At 45.4% G+C, this 13,816-nt stretch overlaps 1 protein-coding gene across 2 annotated transcripts in view; it reads right to left on the bottom strand.

The window, feature by feature from the left end:
- AP2B1 (adaptor related protein complex 2 subunit beta 1) overlaps positions 1-13,816 on the bottom strand; it is a 71,171-nt gene that overhangs the window by 14,356 nt on the left and 42,999 nt on the right. The window contains exons 15-18 of one of the 2 annotated variants that reach the window (XM_088530065.1): positions 8,929-8,970; positions 6,901-7,047; positions 5,489-5,634; positions 2,619-2,748 (exon numbers count right to left, since the gene is read on the bottom strand). In XM_088530065.1, coding sequence (XP_088386191.1) covers positions 2,619-2,748; positions 5,489-5,634; positions 6,901-7,047; positions 8,929-8,970 — 465 coding nt within the window. The remainder of the gene's footprint in view (positions 1-2,618; positions 2,749-5,488; positions 5,635-6,900; positions 7,048-8,928; positions 8,971-13,816) is intronic. The other variant, XM_088530066.1, reaches the window with a different exon arrangement.

Here is a 13,816-nt window from a genome sequence, read left to right as displayed (position 1 = left end):
TAGAGTGCTATGCCTCTTCTGATTTGGGCTTTATCCTTTGACTGGGAGTTGAACCTGAGTCAGGAACTCGGCAAGTCAAAAACATTTTCATCACTACTTTAGGAAGGGAAGAAGTAGTCTGCTAGTCATTATCACATGCAGCAAGGCAACTAGCAAACAGAGAAGCCTGCTCAATTAGGCACCACAGTTACACTTCCTTTAAGTAAGCCTCCGAAAATATTACAGTCCTCCTCCCCTTTTTGTAAAAAGGGCTTTTTGTTAACTTGTCAAATATATGTATTTTTAATGTGATTACAAATGTTAAGATTAAACCGACTGTATCTGGTGGAAGATTAGAAACAGTAATCAAAATATAACCTGAACGAGACTTGAATTCATTACTCCTGAAATAGTTGCCTAAGAAACCTATTATCGGCCTTTGAAGTTTATATTTAACATGACAAAAAGTTGAAAGCCATCAGTTTGGTTACCTCAGGACTTATTTTCTGTAACTAAAGCAAGCAAGCAAACAAACAACAACAAAAAACAACGGACCAGGAGACAAATGTAAGGTCCTTTGGTTCAAATCAGCCCTGGAATTCTACTTAAATGTTTACAAGCTCAAAAAATTGCATTAAGCAATCTGATTTTTAATTGAGTGTTTTGGTTCTTCAGTGAATACAAAGATTCACTGAATTCTCTATTTCTGTATCATGCTATAAATTGGTCCCTAAGTAGGTCACTGAAATGATTCCTGAACATTTCAAGACAGGTAATTTCTACACAGACTCACAAAACAGAAAACAAGAGCCCTGGCTGTCAGGGCAGTGACAGATCTCCATCAAACCCACTGCTGTCAGGAAAGTAAGGGGAGTGCTCTTTTTAACTTGGCATCTGCTATCATGATTCAACTCTCTGCAGAGAAATATACTATTACTCCATATGGCAGCTTCCCCAATTGTAAAAGGGCAGCCAACTTCTATGGCAATGAGCTAGCTAGCAAATTAGCAACCAAGTCTGGCACTAATGAATGCTCGGCTGTCTCAATATAAGGTAGCTGGAGGTTTCCTTACACGCTTTCTCCTTGCTTTGTTCTAGCAGAAGATGCTCCAAGAAACAAACTGTGTTCTGATTCCTTCAGAGATTTAATAACCCAAATACCTCGTTTTCTTCCTGATCAAAGGAAGTAGCAACTTGAGAATGTCTTGCTGAGGGAGTCTCCAGTGTTATGGAGGCAGATGAAGACTTGGCTCCTACACTTCCAAATTTCCTTCAGAGGGGGTGGTAGAGCTTACAACAGCTGACCCAAATGCAGTGATGTAACCACATGGTTGGGACCTGGATGCAGAGGGAATTCAGCTTTTCCACAAAAAGCTCGCTCCAGAAGACAGCACATGTAATTCTTCCATTGTCCACATGCTCCCCAACAGAACTGAGCACAGAGCCGGAGTGTAGAACTGCTCGCTTGAGTGCCAGAGGAGCTATTTTGAGTTGTTTGCCCAAGGACTCATCAATAAGTCATAAGGCCCAGAATGGAAGTCAAGAGCAGTGAAAAAAAATAGTTGCTCAGGCAGAATAAATAGTAACTTGTATGTCATTCTTCTAAGCTAAAAAGAGACGGATTTGCTTCAAAATGAGATATATTCCCTTCTATGGACTGCCACACTACAAGAAACCAAGCTAGTTCCCCTGTCCCCTAGAAATGAGGTGAGCAAGACATGCCACAGTACAAGTTAACTGCACCCTTGGGACATTGGGAAAATCTTTGTGGCCTACCCAACTACATAGAGGAGAGACAAGAGTCACTTACTGAGCTGAACTCCAGAGAGTGCACAGGACTGCACAGGACATGAAAAGGGAAGAGCTTCCCCAGGTGGGAAGCGTGTCTGCCTGGCATTTACGTCAGTTAAGTGCCCTCCACGTACGTCAGTTCTGATGTAGGCAGCCTCGAGTACAAACTGGGAAACACCTCCAATGATCCATACTCCCTAAGGCAGCCCAATCTGATAGAAAGCCTATTCTAGAGAATGCTGGTTGCTCTACTGTCCCCAACACACAGAGAACAGCGTCACTAATAAAGCATTGTGACTGCTTCTTCGTTTCTCCCTTGCTTTTCCTAGAACAAGTCTTGTTTGCCTTAGATTTAGCTATCTGGGGCACAGAACTGCCAGTGGCTTTGGTAAGGCACCCTGGAAGTGAAGAGCACTAGAGAAATATTAATCACTCAGCAGTTAGCATCTTTCCTGTAATTCATTTAATTCTCTCAATTCTTGCTGACACCTCTCGTTGCCTGCTCCACCACAGCATGTGCTTTCTCTGCTCAGACCAGCTCTAGCTCATAAGTCCAACCAAACCTCATACCCTGTTTACAGCAGCATGTTGCTGAACCTGACCACAACAACTTATCTGCATGGACAAGCAGTGGGTTTGAGGTGTTTGAAAAAGCAAATCACAATATTAAAGAAGTCCCTGCTCCAGGAGAAAATACCGCCCCCCGCCATAACCATATGATATATTCTGGTTCCACATAGTTATTCTACATGCACAGCTTTTTGGTAGTAAGTGTCTTACCACATTGTGTTGGACCAAACATACTGAGCTGATGCTCATCTCTACCCCCTGCCTGGAACAATCTTTACCTGAAGGTTGTTCAGAGGCTCCATTTTCATCACTGGTCCCAGGGTGTTGAGAGGCAGAGACACATCAATACTTTGGTTTGGCATCAGAGGTGTGTGAATGGCCAACGGAGTGCTTGGGATGACCCCAAAGCTGAACAAGAGAAAAAAAACAGAGGTGATGACAACAGTATGGCATTGCTGAAGAGCCCTGGCCTCACGCCATAGTGAAGACACCAGAGATGCTGTCCAAACACCTCCTCCTTTTGCCAAGGACAAGCTGGTTTCTATTATTACTCCTGAGCTGCCCTGTTGTTACCCCACAGAGATACCTAGCTGATAATTTGCACCACAGAAGGTGCTCAAAGTAGGACAAGGCATAGCAAACTGAATCAGGTCATTCAGGGGATCACGGCATTGGTCTACTTATTGAGTAGCAGCAAAGAACAGCACATGGACTCAGAAAATCAGGGAGAAAGGCTCAGGCTTTTGGGCAATCTCCTTCAGAATCACAGAGCACTTGGAGTATACCACACTCTGCAAGGGTGTTGCAGTGTGGGAGCCAGGGAAGGAACTGAAGCTGACAGAGAACACATACACAACCAGGGAGGTTCGTATGTAGTTCATAACAGCAGCACTGTGGAGTAAACTGTACAGCACAGCCAGCTGCCTGGCTCTGGATGCCAGGATCTGGACTTGACCCTGGTTCTGTTGCTTGGCTTGAGACTCCTTCAGCTAGGGACACCTGCCACCGTGGCAAGGTGAATGTTTAGATGCCTCTCCAGCCCAGCCAAGAGGCTGGCACCTATACTTAATGCAGAGAAAAGGAAAACGTGATCCTTGTGTACTATGTACTTATATTCAAAAGCTGTTTAAGTACAGATGCCTGACAGCTTGGGCATCTACCTGTAAACACATTTCTCCCCAGCAGAATTCATGTTAACTCAGAGAGGATAGAGCATTTGTAGGAATATACCAAAGATTCATAGACCTGCATTTTTATTGCATGAACCAACAAAATGATGCTGCCCCTGAACAAAAATAGATACCTATGCATTGGGTACGCCACAGTTTCTGAAATCAGATGGCCCTGTCTTGGTTTTCCTAAGCTTTCAGCTCTAGGTAGCTGAAATTAGAATATTTTCAGCAAGAGAATAGCCATGGGATTTGCCTTCTGCATCCATTTCACCTTGGGAGACATAAAAAGCTGCATTGTTTTTCCTTAGGCTCAAAGGAAGCTGTATTTTGCTACTAAGTGGCAGTGACATGACAGCACCCTAAAGCCCTAGGAGTCTTCCCACCCAAATGCTTTCTCCCGAGAGTGCAGTGAATGTGATTATTAGCAGCAGGAGAAGGGAAAACGCAATATAAATTTCCCAATCACAGACTTAAATATTTAAGCCTAAAGAGACAGTCTTCTACAGCTCCTTCCAGTATATAAGCCCCAGTGGAAAGTGGTGACTGGAGAACAGAATTTGAATAGCAAGTAGTAGCAGAATATATACAGAATGTGAACTGATAGCCTGGGAAAGGAGAAACTGCTAGTCTACCATAGAGTAACCAAACTTCTTGCATCCTTGGGAGACACCGTGTAGGTGTGTCCAGAACAGAGCTTGATATATGAACAAAATCAAGAGCAAAATGTCTTGTTTTTCACGCCAATTTACACGAAAAAATGGCTACAGCAGCCTTGAAAAAATCTCCAGAAAGTACAGCGGTCCAGGGAGAGCATTTACTAAGACTTACTTAGCATAATGTCTTCTGTAAGTAAATATTATTTTTCCCAAGAAATCTCAAATTTGCAAAGCTAACAGTGATGTTAAAGACAGTTTCAGGGATCTCTAGCATATAGAATCCCTTTTCTGTGAAGGGATCTTTTAAGAAATAAGGGGAACATTTCAGTCACATCTCCTTTATAGTCTTGGCAGGAATCAGCCTGGCCCTTGATGCACTTGCCAAGGGTAATCTATAGCAAACCACACTTTATGCTCCATGACCAAAAAGGGTATTCACGTGACCACACTCGGGTTGTGCTGCCATGACATGTCTTTTGGCTGATATAAGTTTCTGAGAACAATCTGTATGCTCTAAACATTCAAGGGGCTTCTCCTTCTGACAAAATTATTTTGCTGCCAATTGTAGCCATGTGCCACAGGCTCTTACTTTGAGAATTCTTCACTGACAAATGGCTTTATTAACAAGAGCAGAGCTTCCAGACAGTCTGAGGGGCAACACAACAGCTAAGGCAGGAGGTATAGGCATGAGGGATTGATATTTCTGCAGCTCAGATGCTTGCCTGTTTATGCTTTCCTCAGGGCACTTGCTAGCTATAAAAACACTAACCTGCCTAACAACTCATGAGGCTGCTTTAAAACTTTGCAGGGATTAAATGGGGCAGATGCTGCTTCAAGCTAGGAGAAAGAAGGGACCACCTGCTGCCTGATTCCTCACTGGAGCAAGAAAGCTGCAGTTAGAGTAGACAACTAAAAACAACAGAAATTTATCAATCTGTATTTTCAACTGTTCCACAAAACTGTAGTCTGATGGAGAGAGCAGGCTATGTCTAACAGATGACTTCATGACTGAACTTCACACCTACATAAAGGCCTCCCTGCTTTGCACAAGCAATTTCTTGCAAGAACCACCCTGTTTGCTCTCCTCCCTCAGCAAAGTCTTACATGATCTTTTATGTTCTCCTGACCAGTAAACAGTAGTCTAGCCAGAGCAGGACCAATATGCAGGATGATATGATAAAAGCAAGGAGGCTACAGGGTCCTGTCCCATCAGCAAACCAACTTGCCCATAAGGCCCTATTTAGCAGCACAAACACAGACCCCTTTGATGGGAGCATGTGATCTTTTTATCATAGCAGTCTAAGCATATGGTTTTCTTACCTGTTCTTGTTAAATTGAATAGCAAAATCAGTCATGTGCTGCAAAGCCTTATTGGTAAAGTTCATCTCCATGTAGATGTGCCCTTGCCTGTGACTGAATGTGCCTGAGATCTCCAATCCTTTGGCCTTCACTGCAGGCAACCAAACCTGAAACAGAAGAGATCTTATTTGGCATAAGAAATTTGGCCTGAAGATAACAAACAAGCATCATTTTCCAACTAACAAAAAAGGTCCTGAGTTAGGAAATCCAGCTAAGCTGGCACATTAAGCCCACAAATGCAGAAGAAACGCTACAGGGAAGATGCAGCATGGGGTGTTGAAAGGATCACGCTCACCAACAAAGAATAAGCTGTCTGCTTCTAATCCTTATTTGTTTACAGCACTCACGTAGGAACTCAAATATACTAAACATTAGTGTGCACAAGAAACAGCCAGAATTTGCGTCCATCACACTAATGTGAGACTTACCAAGTCTGCTGATGGACAGGCTTCTCCAAGGACTTGTTGGGCTATTAGAGGCAGGACAATGCTAAAATTTGAACCAAATACAGGACTGATACTATTAGTTGTTTGGATTCTGGATTCCCAAAGGAACTTTGTGGAAAAACCCAGACTCAGATTTGAGAGGCTAAAAACGAAGTACTTCTCATCTCAAAACTAGGGGGTTCTTTTGCAGTTGGTTTTATTCGGCATATTATCTGTAAACCTGTAAGTATTAAAAACTTGATGTATACTGTGCAGTGCCTTAAGATCTTATATTTCACAGGATGATTGCAGTTTATTCACTCATTGATTACTCAGTAAGAGAGCAAATTTTTTATTTATCCCTTTCCAGGTACGAAAGGCTAACTCTGAACCCCCCAACAGTTGCTCCACAGCCTGTTAACAAAACCACGTTCTGTATCTAATGAACCCTCCTAAATGAGCATGCTTCAGTTAAGTGCATCTGCCATCTCTGTCACTAACAGAGCAGTTATCCGCATTACACTGCGGCATGCTCAATCCCAATCACAATTTTATCTTTCTTCAGAGGAACGTAATATGGCAGTGCAGGAGTCTATGAAAGTTGTAGCAAATGACACTCTGCCCTCAAACTCCTGTGGAACCTTGCTAAAAGTTAGGATTCCAGGAAAGCTACTTCCACAAAGTTGAAAGTCTCACAGCTTCTATAAGCCGTTCTGTAGAATCATATTGTTACGGGTAAGAGGGGACTGCTGAAGTTTGTAACTAACCCTTTCTCTGCCAAACCACTGCTCTGCCTGGGAGAAACCTAGAGCACACCTCTGAAGGGATGGAATGGAACTAAGAGGTCCTGGCAGCACCAGGGAGCACCAGGAAAGGGGACAGGCAAGCAATCTCCACTCCCTGGTGCCTCTTGCAGCGTACTGACAGGTTCTTGTTCTTCTTACGTACAGACTTTGGAGCTACGTATCCTCCTGGGGCCATGCCTATACCAGACGAGAGCTCAAAGAGATCGTTGAGTCCGCTGCTCACCACTGCAGGAGTGGGTGAAGGGGCAAAGGTTGCTGGCACAGAAGAGGGAATGTAGGTCTGCCCCACCTGGAAGAGCAAGAAAGAACAGGCACTGATTAACACCACCTATGAAGAACACTGGTCATTAAAGCATGAACTCGGGCAATATCCTGAATATTTTAAAGCCCTTTACAGCCTCCCCACTGAATTATCAATAGTGCTAAATAATGCATTTGATTTCCAAAGCTCTCGGCAACTAATTCCCACACTCTGCTGTTACCTCAACCACGCAATAGTCTTCACGTCATGATTACAGTTCCAATTATTCATTCCCATTATGGAGAAGTCTTTCTTCTCCATCTTTCCTTCCCCAAAAGGCCATGTGTTTTAGATATAAATCATGCATAAGTCTAGGGAAAAGACAAGATGCTTCAAATATTCTCCCAAGTATGGCAGTCTATGGGACTTGGCAAGACTTGGCACATCCAGAAATAATGTGGGAATCATGACTGTATTGTGGATCCCTAACCAAGGCCAGAGCTCTATATTCTTTGCACTGTGGTCAAAAAGGTTCACTACATGAAGCAGAGCTAGTCCTATTTGCCTGCCAGAGGACAATCTTTCTGCAAGAAGGGCAATCCTTTCCCCTAGGACTGAAATGATGATACCAAATGTTGGTATATTAACCACTACATGCCAACTCCGGGTAGGATGGTCACACTCAACTGAAGTAACCACATTCTCTTTACTATGAGCAGGAAGAAATCAATATTTGAGAGCAGAATTCAGCACTGCCAGCAGCCCAAAAACAGGCAGAATGACCAAGGCAGGCAATAGGAAACACTGATGACAAGTCTGGGTCTGAAACCTCACTGCTACACTTCATTTAGGAACCCACCTGAGATGTGATGTTTTAACCAATCCTTTGGATGGGGGGACTGGCAGTTTTGCAGAACTGGGGAGCAGTTTTAACACTTGGGAAGACTAGAACATGCCATTGTAGGTGTAAGCCCTGCAGAGCAAATCTCTCTCCCCAACTTTTGGAATATGCTGCTTGGAGAGTACATGCAAACTGGAACACAGGTTCTCCTCTGCCCTCAAGCTGAAGATCAGAAGGAGCGCAAGGTTCACAGGGAAAGGAGGAGCAAGGGAAGGAGATATAACAACAAGGGTCCCCGGAAGGCCTTCTCCCCAAACTGAGTACGCTTTTCCCCTTCAATTGCTGGTTAAGGAGGAAGGACTGGAGCCTTCTACCAGAGACTGCTCTCAGCATGGGTTGGAGGCACACTCCCTCCTGCCTGCTGCATCTCCAGGTCATCTTGGATCCTTTTCCTACACTTCTCTGGAAGGCAGCAATATGCATTTGAAGCCACAGGTGCTTTGGAAGTATCCCGTTTCCTGGGCAAGCGCTCTAGGTGCTAGTGCTGCCACAGAGCACTGGCACAGAAAAGGAGGCAGGTCGTGGGCAGGTTTTAGTGCTGATCCTGCGTAGCATGAAAGCGTAGAGTGTCTCTACCGGATCCTGACTTCGGGGGAAAGTCTTACATAGTGCTTTTTTCATCGCAAAAGCTAAGCCATTCAGATGAGACTAGCGTGTGGTGACACTGGGTTACAGTAGTAGCAGAGCAGGTTCATGCACAGAGAAGCACGCATCGCTGCCCTTCAGCTGCCAAAGCGGTTGCACAGGGCCTGGGATATTGCTAACATGAACTTCTGTGCTCAAACTCGGAGAAAGGAGGGCCAAGTGAAGTCAACAACTCTGGGCCTTGAAGCTCTCAGGAGTGCCCAAGTGGCAACTTCGTTCCAAGCAAAACAGGTTGGGACCTGTGTGTTTCAGCTGCAGCTGCCCACTTTCAAACACATTCAAGAGATTTAAGCATCTTTAACACATAATGGGTAAGCTTATACTTTAAAATATTGAGTTCTGGGCAGCTTTTTAAGTTGGGTAAAAAATGGAATGGCACTTACTGCCGGACTTCCTCCAATGCCCCCGCCAAGGTCACTGCCAAGCTGAAAGAGAGAAGGAGAGAGAGGAGAGAAAGACCGAGTTCATTTAAGCTAAGATGGCCAGAGCAGAGCTCACCTCCCTGCACTGCTGCAAACGTCTCACTCGCTTGCCGTGTACAGGACAGACAGAAATGTTATGACGGGAAAGCACAGTGAACAGAGGGGCTTCTTTGCTGCTTTATGAACAGAACTATTTGCAGAATTGCTCCACATACCTATTGGAGAAAGGAGCTTTTTTCCAGGTTAATAAGACCAAAATTTCATCCCATCTTGAGCCTGACACCTGTATGATAAACTCTGCACATTTTTTTTTCCGTGTTTCATGCATCAGTGCTTTTTCTTCAACCCACAGAACTGGCTGCCAGCAGTCCTGAGCAGCACTGCAAAACCCAGTGGGGTGACTGAAAAGGAATGAAAATAAAGCTGACAGGAAGCTCACATCCTGAAAGCTTTGGTTTTCTATAGAACAGCTATGAACTACAGGGGAAAACAAAACAAACCCACAATGCAGCTTCACTGTGTTCCTCTGACATGTGGCTCTTTTCAATAAGCAGGAAGAAAGAGGAAGGGAGACAAGCTCCAGGGCTGCTGCTACACAGCTCAGAGGGATGAGCCTTGTTCTCCCTCTGGAGACGGCTGCCCATCCTGTACAGGGCACAAAACCGGCTTTGAGATCTAACGGGCCACTCCATAATAGCAGAGACACCTTACAGGGCAGCAGGACATTTCAGTAATGATCTCTGCCATTTCAGACAGCTGGAACAGCCACCTGCATAGCACCCTTGCACCTTCATCTCCGTGCTTCGTAAGCAGTACCACTTCTCCAGAGCCCTTCTTCCAGATTATCCTGTGGCTCCACTGTAAGCTGCCCTATTGCGAACTCCCTTTACAAAACCTCCTACCATTTTCTTAATGGTAAAGCTGTGTTTTTAAAGACCCATTTGCCCTATATGCCTGAGAGAACTCAGTGCTCAGGACAGGCTCCACAGCCAACGGTGGGTGTTTGCAAGCAGCTCTTTGCTCCTATGAATATCCATAAAGCACTCGATGGATGACTGAGAGCCAGGAGGAAACGAGCACAAAGCTGCAGGGGTTATTCATTACAGAGACATCTTATCTGTGTCCTATGCTTTTGTTCATAAGACCATGACACCTTTTTTTTGCCTTGTGCACAGTTTGTTGTCATGTGGAGAACATGGAGTACACCTGGTAGCACACAGATAGGACAGAGGATATGCACGGGACAGGTAGGTGACAGACCCATGGGGAATGGGCTGGCAGGCCAGAACACCACAATTTGCCTCATTAAAGGCTTTGATCTTCCATTTGATCAGGGTATACATGAGGTTTTGGGAGGCTGTTTGCTTCAGAAACACACTTAAAACTGATTCTAGGCATGTTATTCAAATATGGGCCCATGTAATAAAAATATTTTTAAAAGGTACACCATGGAATAAAGCAGAAGTTGCCAGGAGCATGTGTGCACAGAGTCAGAGGGGCTCCAGTCCAATTCCTCCGCACAAAATGCCTAGAAATTCAACTTGGTCCTGGGCCCTCCCAGCCCCTTTCCTGGGAGATCTCATGGCAAACGCATTGGACACTGGTCAAGAGGTACCACCGAGCTCCACGCCTGTCTCTCTCTGAGCACAAGCTAAGAGGTTACAGTAAGTTGAGAACAGCGAAGTTGCAAGGCGGTGTTTTAGTAGTGACAACTAATCACCAGAAAGCCCATAAAACTTGACAAATTCTTTTGTTGTTCTGGACCCCCCCTGTTATTTCCTAGCATCTCTCTATCCCCTATAACCTCTAGGAGTCTTCTGATGTAATATTAGCAACCATAAGTGGATGTCAGAGGAGTACAAATCACATTCAAATCGTATTTTGTCAAAAACAGTCCTAACGTCATCTTTCCATCCATATGTGATGTTATAGCAGAAATTCATAGGAGGTCCCTCTTCTTTGACAACAACCGTTTTTTCATACAGACTCATCCTTCTGCAAACTGGGACAGAATAGTGCACAAGCCCCTGTCTCTTAGCTTACTTAAGAGATGACAGATAAGAGTGATTCCACAGTCAAAAGAGGGAACAGTGATAGGCCAAAGAAAGCCAGCCAAAAGATGCAAATCCAATTAATACCGAGTTCGTAAAAAATGGGACTTATTACACTGTCAATTTGCCCCCACTGAAACAGCCTGGCAGAGCAGAGTTTTGTTCTACAGAGTACTCTCAAGCCAAGACATATTTTATATGAATATAACAAAGCATTTATGCATTGTTACTGGCTCACTAAGGAGTAATAAATGCAACTACTACACCCTATACAGAGTCTTGCAGGAGAGATGAACTTCATACTTTTTCTTTTGGACTTTACTGCCTATTCGCATAAACAAAGCAGAGAATGCAATTCATTTTCAGATATTACTGTATGCATGGAAAATTTCTGGTACATCATTGTCTGAAGGGGGAGAAAGACTAGTTTATCAAGCAGGAAGCATTTTTACAAAAGGCATTATGGAAATGACTGAATAATTTTGCATAATCAAGCCAGATGTTAACTATTCTACCATTTCCTACTACACTCATCACAAGAAGCTGCAGGCTAAGAATCCAACCTCGAAGAAACCAATAACACTGGTATCTGCCTGTATTCAGTGCAAAGGAAAGAATAAGTGACATACTGGAGTTCTTCAAGCTATTTGCAAGTCTTCCATTTTCCCAAGTTGTCGAGCCTTAGGAAATAAAAAGTAGGATCCAGATTTGCTGTTTTCTTGCAGCTTAAGACTCCCCACCTCTCACCCCCTGGAAGGCAGAGAAAAACTCACTGGTCTGGAGAATTAATCATGATTCTCCTTTCATTTCTAGACTGCATCCAATAATCTCTGCTTTGTGGCAAAAAGGAGCTGTCCTTCCAAGGCAAGGAAGCTCTGAGCTCCCTGGGCTGAAGCCCAGCTTGGCTCGGCAGGAGGGTCTGTGCACAGGAGGCTGCAGCTCTCGGGACTCCCGTGCCCGGGACCAAGCAGAAGAGAAGTGACAACATTCTCCTTCCACAGAAATTAAATGGAAACAAAGCACTTAAAGAATTAGTTAACTAAGTTTCAAGTCAGGCCTGAGGTGCACTTTACTGAAGCAGCATGGAGGTGTTCTCCATCATTCCTGGCTGTCACCTTGCCATGGCACCCATACTTCTCTAGTAAGGTCTGCTTCACTCAGTCCTGCCAACTCCTGCAGGATGCTCAAGATCTAGATTTATTCTGAACTCAAAAGATGGAAGAGACAGTAGCAGTGATGTGTCTGAGTAACAGGGAAAGAGGAAGACGGAGGGAACAGGAACCAATTACCCACCGAGCATCCTCTCCCATCTGTAGTGACAGGCAGAATGCAGAAGGGAAGAAGCAGATATTAGTGAAGCGTGAAGTGCTGCTGAACCAGTTCCCAAGGGCTGGCAGCTCTAGTTAACCGTTTCCATTCATTCCAATAGGCAAACAGCTCTCCTTTGGGGGGGGACCATCTGAGGCCGTGTTACAGGAGCAGGGAATGGCCCAGCTAGCAGACCACTGTGAGCAGAAGAGCACTGTGAGGTGAAGAGGCAGCCCCAGCCAAGCACACAGCCTTCTCCAAATGGGAATTTCCTTTATTTCTGTTGAACCTACAAACCTGCTTGTCCCATCAGTGGTCAAGCAGCTGCATGGACTTGCAGCAGAGGCCAAGCTCTGCCCGATGTGGACAGAAGCAGCACCAGCACCTCTCCATGCCGCATCGGCATCTCCACTTGGCATCGGTTGGCTCGGATGGCGTTGCAGCTGCTCTGCAGTTAGGGAGCACTTGCTCTGTAATTTCAGCTCTGTGCAAGCAGTTACGCTGACTTCCGCAGCAGCGCCAGCATTGCTGCACTTCATTAAGAGGGTTTATTTGCATCTTAACAGCGGCTGGTGATGAAGTGACTCTCTTGAACGGTTCATGTGACATGGAGGGGTTACAGGCTTCTACAGTCACTTCTGCAACATGACGTGAGGAAGCTGGAGCTCCAAAAAACAACAGGGGAGGGTGGAGCCAGGACGGGAGCTGCAAGGAGCATCGCCCGGTGAGCGGGTTGTTCTGCGCCCTCCGTGCGGCTCCGCATTTCGGAGTCGCCGCTCGTGCTAACGGGGAGCAAGCGCTGCCGCCCCCCTCGACTCGCATTTAAACATTGAGGAGCTAGATGAAAACGGGCATTTGCAGCACCATAACAGCACGAGACACAAGACATTTTCCGAGCAGAAACCAGGTGATGTGGTTGATTGAGCAGCTGAGTAAACAGCTACTAGCAGCCACTTGATCTAGGCTAATTCTGTTACAGGCATGAGCTGTATTGCACGAACAGCATCCTCTGACCGCCCGGGGGGTTGCGGGCACCTCGCTGCAGCCTTAGCTGTGCTGGCACTGGGCATTTTCAGCTCCTTGCTCACTGCCCTCTCTGCAGCTGTGTTTGAGCAGCCTGGCAGAACAGAAGGGCATTGCCCAAGACAAGCTGTGCTGAAGATGGTGGAGGACAGGTTATGCAGCCAAGCCCAGGCCATGAGCTTCAATAGCACTTACTGCTAATGCTTTGCCACGCTGAACAATTTCTAACAGCGAATGAAACTGCTTTGATTTTCCAAAGTGCGAAAAAACAACTCTGCAAAGCTGTGCGAGTCCTATGCTTGCAGTAACAACCTGAGCAAGATTAAATCAGACATGAACGAGCAAGCCACCAGAAGAGCTCCTTCACCCCTTAGTGCAGACACAGGCCCTTTCTCAGGCAAACTAGCAGCAGCCTTGGCAAACCAGAGCGGCAGAGAGGAACCGAGGCCCTTGGGTCCCTGCCAGCG

The sequence above is a fragment of the Tinamus guttatus genome, unplaced genomic scaffold, assembly GCF_059628265.1.
Source record: "Tinamus guttatus ecotype Peru unplaced genomic scaffold, ASM5962826v1 Tinamus_guttatus_pri_ptg000356l, whole genome shotgun sequence".
Lineage (NCBI taxonomy): Eukaryota > Metazoa > Chordata > Aves > Tinamiformes > Tinamidae > Tinamus > Tinamus guttatus.
This window is presented reverse-complemented; position numbering and strand designations above follow the sequence as displayed.